This window comes from Atta colombica, unplaced genomic scaffold (assembly GCF_001594045.1).
Source record: "Atta colombica isolate Treedump-2 unplaced genomic scaffold, Acol1.0 scaffold29, whole genome shotgun sequence".
NCBI lineage: Eukaryota > Metazoa > Arthropoda > Insecta > Hymenoptera > Formicidae > Atta > Atta colombica.
This window is the reverse complement of record NW_017259392.1, coordinates 90,143-97,196: the sequence shown is the minus strand read 5'-3', so window position 1 is coordinate 97,196 and position 7,054 is coordinate 90,143. Positions and strand designations below refer to the sequence as shown.

The following is a 7,054-nucleotide window of genomic DNA, read 5'->3' as shown; positions in this document are numbered from 1 at the left end:
ACAAAAGTAGAGTTTTTTTTATATTAAATTATTGATGAAAAATAGATCTATTTTGGATAATCACGAAACGAAAAAAAACATGGGTTAATCCAAATCAATCAACATTCAATTCGAGGCGCATTCACAGTTCAAAGATATTGTTGTGTATCAAAAAGATATCAAAAAGGTATTATATACTATGAACTATTAAATCCGAAAAAAAACTGTTACCGCTGATTGTTAATGACAATTATACAAATTGAAGCAAGTATTAGACCAAAAATGATCTTTAATTGCAAGTAAACGATGCAAAGTGATCCTTCATGACAATGCTCGACCTCAACTGTTGCATTATCAGTAAAGCAAACACTATTATAGCTGAAATGGGAAATCTTACCGCACTTCGCATATTCTTCAGACATTGCTCTTGATTTTCATTTGTTCCAATTGATGTAACATATTCTAGAGGATATTACACATTTTCATAATTTCGAAGATATGTGAAAATTTGTTAAAAATTGGACTCCAAAGAAGAATTTTTTTATCGTCGTGGAATCTATCTTGTACCAGAAAAATGGGAAAAAGTTATACAAAACGAAGGAAAATATTTTGATCAAGGTATTCATTCATTATCTTGTTTAAATAAATCAGTTTTTTTTGAGAAAAAACCCTCAAAATTAAATCACACTCCAAATATAAAACTGCTTGACGTGTAAACATTATTGCATGATCGTGCCGCTATCAAATTTTCAACACTACTACTAGCTTTATTTGGAATTTTTGATATCGATAAACTTTCGATTAAAATTACTCAGAAACTAAACTCGCAATCAAAAATCTAAAAATATTTTTCTTATATATCAGTGAAATTTTTCGATTGCGGTTAATCCGAGCAAAATTAGTGCAGTCAATATTGAGATCTAGACTATGTTCGCTTTGGTGTTCACGATGCTCTAAACGTTGTTTCATTTTTATTGTTTATTAAATATTAAGGATTTGAGAATCAATTTTAAACTCTTCGAGAATTTTTTTAATGAATAAAGATGTAAGTGCACTTAAAAAGCAGTACAGGTGAAGTAGAAAGTGCATATAATATACAATGAACATGTAAAAAAATATTTTTTTGTTTATTATTTACAAAGTAGTAATAAGATAGCGCTGAAATTTGGCCTGCATCATGAACACGATCAAATGATGATCAAGATAAATCGTATTGTTGATCTGAAAATAAAAAAATAAAGCAGTTTCTTAATGAATGAACTTGTAATCCTCGCCCGAATCAGGATAATTAATATCATTGCATATTTTCAAAATGACGACAGTTTAAAAAAATTTTTCGAATTTTCCTCATTTTTCCTCTTATTTATACTTCCAAAAAAAATTAATCTAAAGAAAAAAATTAACGTAAGCTATTAATTGTGGTTCAGATAATAACATATTCTCTGAATATAACCCTTGAAGTAGAAGTCGGTCAGACTAATACAATAGTTCGTTTGAAATCGTGATCCAAACCATGTTCGAAAACGGTTTCGAAAAAAACGTGATTAAAATTTTGAAACATTTTGATATCGCTCCTTTTTTCATTAGAATCAAAAGTGATGCTCTCATCAAAAAAGAACGAAACTCTGCTCCATTGGATAGAAACATTCTAAAATAACCTCGAAAGTTTGAATATAAATAATAGCGAACGCCGGTTATAACAATTGGTTGGCGTGCACTATTTGAATTGATCAAACGACTCCAAACACCATGTCATTTTATCTCGTATAAGTTGAATTATAAATAGCGAAGCTACAAAATTAGCAGTTACAAAATTAGCAAACAATTATTAGCATCTGTTCTTTGTTGAATTATTACTTTCATGTATTGTGTATATCTGCAGAGATAAATTGTATGTAATAACTTTTTTATTAGATCATATTGTAAATAATTTCTATTTTAACTTATTGATTCTAAAATATTGCATTTTACGACCTGGGATGAAAGATTTTTTTTTCATTATAATCCGGTTAACCATTTTGGTCACTTTCAGTCTATCTTATGTCTTGCGTTATGAAATACTTGGATAATTGCATTTATCCGTATCCGTTTTTTATTAAGAAGAATGTAATATTCGATACCTTTTTTATACACTTGTATATTTTCTTTTTTTAAATTTGTACTTAGCGAGAGGAAGAGGAAAGAAACTGCATAAAGAAACTTAATGTACACAGAATAAAGTGCAAGCGTCCTGTCAAAATGTAATCGTATATGTGCCTGTTCTTAAACATCATACTCATTGTTTTATTCGGATGATATCTTCATTCTAATGATATCATGATGAGGAAAAGTAGAGGGGCAAAACGCTTATTTGCTCAGGGCTGAAATCCCATTATTGTTCGCACATAGAAGCTCAACTCGCCGACATTAAGAACTATGCATGTAAAAAATATTAAAGCAACTTAAATAAAACAAAATCAACGCGTATTTGACTTAAGAAAAATACTATTTCCTTTTGCTAAAATTGGTATAAAGAAGACTGTTTCCTAATACGTTGATTTTAACGTTGTAACAACTTCAATTTTGTATGCTCGCCGGAAACTTTGATAATGGTGCGCAAAATAAATCGCTTCGAGAGGCAAGATGCAAATAAATTGGATTCGTGTAATGTTGCAGTAAAGAATCATGTATTTTTAAATATAAGCAATATAATATAGTCTTATGCGAAGATATGTATATGCATGCTGTGTGTGTAAACGCAACGCGATACGGATCGATATTGCCGTCAGCTTCACAATACAGACGCGGCTCGCGGGTATACGCAGCAAATCGCAGTCGCGGTCGCGGTCGCGGTACCCATCGCGGTAAAGCGCACGAGTTTTCTCCGATGCAATGGGGAAAACCAAGAATGCGTTTTAAACACTCAGCGGTCGAGAACATTCGGCGGAGGCGGAAAAAATTTCACTCATTTACTACTGTCGAGGTGGACCCGATGGTCAAGAAGACGACAGAGACAGAGCACTCTCTATCCCTGGAATTATGTCGGTGTGCAGAAAACGGCGGCAAGCAAACCAGCGGTCGAGAACGACAAAATACAGCAAAACAAAATACACTCTGCCTCAGAGATATTTCTAGGATACTAATCGGTTGCGATCGAGAACGCATGATAGTGACAAAATACTCTCTACCACTTTTCTATGCTCGCGGTCGGAGGATTCGGAATTGGAAGATAATGGAATAGGAGCAAGATCAATACAGAAAAGAAAAAAGAGAAAAATCGCGGCTTTTATATTAATTGTTGTTCCCACTCGTATTGTTCCGGAATCATTCACCGGTTAATACGAGCGGGAAAAAACGGAATTCAGTGTAATTCGTGTGTATTCAGAAATCTCCAGCGGAGCGGATATCACTTGTGAATTATCTTTAGATCTGTTTAAAAAATATGCGGGCGTCCTCATCGTTGCATTCCACTGGTGGGTGGATGCGACGGCATTCAGTCAGAATTTCTACCGGGGACGATACAGTTTTTAGGAATGCATCGTTACAATTTTATATACGCTTCCTGAATATTTGTAAAATATAAAATATGTTTTTATATATATAAATCAATAAGTTCCGATTGGTTTCTAAATTTCCACGTATAAACACAATATTAAAGCCTAATAACTTACTGCGTTAGTCTCACAATTTTCTTATCACTTTTCGAATAAATAATAGTTATTTTCTTACTTCTTGAGATCTAACGAAAGATTTTTAAAGATAGTTTAAATTCCATCGCGAGGAAAAATTTGGCCTTATTTTATTCCTTCAATTATTTATATTTTTTTATATTAAAAATGACTTGCATGTACAATCAAGTCACATTCGCGTATCTCTTTTTTTTTGAGTGTAAGAATTTCATAACCACTTGGACGTACTACTGGCGAGGATATTGTTGTGAAAGTTGATTGTACTTCTAGTTGCTCTGTTGAGTTGATATTTATTCTTGAAGATATTATTTCTGTCGGAATGGTAGTAGTGAATATTTTATCTTCTTCTGTATCATTTAATAAGCCCTTTAAAGATGAATTATCAATTTCAGGAATCTGTGTATATATGGTTGAGTTTGACTCCTTACAATCTGTGTCATTTTTACAGATTGATATATCTTCTATTTTCGTTACTTCTACCACATTAATACATGCTAATAATAACAATGAAAGAGAAAACATTGTTGTAAATTATTGATATTTATGTTTTGATATTTATACCAATATTTACTCAAAATTAGATCTTTTTCTTAGATCTGCTAAGACTTTCTAATTGAATATTGCTTATGCATTTTCCATTGCTTTCATAATCATCTGTTCACAACTGACATCCAAATTTATCGAAATTTCTTGTTAAGATATATAACTGAACAATCACTGTTCCCATGCTTTGTGTTAGTATTTCAAACCTATCTAATGTGTTTATTAAAACACTAGGTGATTTTAATTGTAAACTATTTCCTAGGAATTTATCATATAATCTGTCCTTCCAAGTACCTGTATAAAAGTTTAATAAACTTTTATTAGAATAAATAAAAATGATAAATTTTGTTAATACAATGTATTATGAAATTTTGTCAGTGCATATACCAATAGGTTTCCATGTATGACAATCTAAAACATAAGAACCAGATGATACTGGAACATTATATACTCCATATGAAAGAAATATTATCCTTCCATAATTATCTCTGCCAAATACTTGTAATAATAACTTCGGAGAATTTTGTATAGTCTGAGTTGTGTAATGTAAATCTATCGGATGATCCCAAACTGGATTATTAGTATAAAAATCACAGCTCTCTTGCGTTTGTCCTTCCTCATATCCTGATATGATTTTCCAACCATTACCTACAATAATAACAAAATTTATTGATGTGACAAATCTATTTCTATTAACTAATAGACATGGGCTTATTTTTCTTACCAACATAAAAATTCCATTTACAAAGTAGATGTGATTGTTTAAAATTTTTTGCGGATGAAACTTGTCCAACTATATGCAACTCGGCCATCCCATGAAATCATGTTGCAACTTATAAAATATACAAAATATAGTAGTGTAGGATATATATTTATCCATAATAATCTTAATAAAAAAAAAATACTTACTTACGGATCCATTGCAAAAAAGGATGAATGCTAAAATGAGCTGATTTTTGTCTCAAAAATGCAACAAAAGTTATACATATAATTTTTTGGACCGCTGAATATAATAATAATAAAATTTTTTTCCATCCATGAGAAAGATCAAAATTCGCATTAAAAGAATTTATTCTTGTTGACAATTTCAATCCAATTTCTTAATCATTTGTATTATGATATAATTTTATAACTTTTCTCACTGAAAACCAAAGAAGCTTGAAAATAAAACATTTCTAAATCTAACAAACACCTACTTAGAGTTCTAATATATATAAGTGAAACGCGACCGACTTATGTCAGTATCGCAAAATTTACTAACGTATTATACTAACGAGAGTATTAAAAATGGCCATGAAAAGTGCTGCCTTTAAAGCTTTAAATTATAGCCATGTTTCGATATACTGAAAATCTATAGTATGTATAACATAAATTATAAATTTTCAATACTAGCAGCATATCGAAACACGATCCATTAGACAAGCTAAGACGAGAAAAAGAAAATTATTCAAGATAATAATTCGTGCGAGATCATAACCCTCACATGTGAATATCAGGTTGTGCGTGCAAAAACGCCACATCGCCTTCATGATATGATAGTCGCACATGTGCGAGCATAATGATGGCACTATGCAGTCCATGTGTGATGGGGCATATGCGAGCGTAAACAAATCGTATGATAAAGTATATGATCATAAGTTATTACAAATCAACGGGAGCACTGACACTGCCATCACAAATAATCATCACGTTGTGCACGCAAGATCGTCGTTATATTGCCATCACGCATGATGGGAGCACACACATGCGAGGCATTATACTATCACGCGTAATGAGAGTACACATGTGCGAGACATTAGAAGCAAAAAACATTAAAACAAAAAATTTTTAGAAAAATCACTACATGTGAACATTTAAAATATACAAAATTATTACAAAATATAAAAACATATGAAAAAGAGGTAATGAGGATAAATTTTATTCCCAAAAATTTACCTCCGATTTTTCACTAATCAGTGCTCAGTATCAAAGCGCTGTTGTTTAAATGAAGATCTAGAATAATAATTCATTACTTTTTTAAACGAGAATGGATTGAAATGGATTCAGATTTTCAGAAATACGTATTCACAAATGTTAAAATAAATGCTTTTCAATCCTGAATGCATTTTTATTCAACGAAATATTATGCCTAATATGAGAGCCAAATACAAAGTGTTCGCGTATAAAGGATTTATTCAATTAATATATAATATGACAGACGTTTCATTCTATTGCGGATTCTTTTCAATATCTTGATAACATTATATAATAAGATTAAACATTGATAAATCATATAATTATTATACAAATTGAATTTTAACAATCGTATTGTGCGACATATAGTTTTATTGTAATCATTGTAATCATAATAAATTGTGACGTCCAAGCGTATTCTCATAATAATTATCGAGTTAATATTGTAAAATAACAGTTATATAAAATGATTAGAACGAAATAAATAAATAATAAATAATGTTTAAAACTTGATGATAACTGAAACTTGAACTACATGATAAATGCAAAGACAGATCGCTCAGATGAAATTATTATTATCATTATTGTATGCTCTCATATTACTGTATGTAAGTATTGACGTACTTAAAAACGAGAAAATTCTCTCAGAGAAAGCGTAGATTCTATTTCTCGCTCTCATATGACTAATTTAATTGTAACTAAACAATATATATAATATGTTGACAAGACTGGTATGGAGAAGGAAACATCAAGTCTTTGTGAATAAATTAGAATAAACCGCGTCGAGAGATTTCGTGTCATTTTTAATGTTTAAATCATTAACTTGTTTTTTTATGAAAATCATTTCTGACGTCAATCTTTTGCGTAAAAATTCTTCTTCAGCTAAAATATTTATGTTTTCCTAGTCGAAT

At 30.7% G+C, this 7,054-nt stretch overlaps 1 protein-coding gene across 1 annotated transcript; it reads right to left on the bottom strand.

The window, feature by feature from the left end:
• Positions 1–4,305: 4,305 nt before the first annotated feature.
• Positions 4,306–5,214, bottom strand: LOC108689987 (B9 domain-containing protein 2). The gene is made up of 4 exons (XM_018197010.1): positions 5,100–5,214; positions 4,915–5,022; positions 4,578–4,838; positions 4,306–4,484 (listed from the first exon to the last, which is right to left on the bottom strand). Exons 2-4 carry the CDS (start codon positions 5,000–5,002, stop codon positions 4,306–4,308), a joined length of 528 nt encoding a protein of 175 aa, XP_018052499.1. The 5' UTR covers positions 5,003–5,022; positions 5,100–5,214.
• Positions 5,215–7,054: the final 1,840 nt, after the last annotated feature.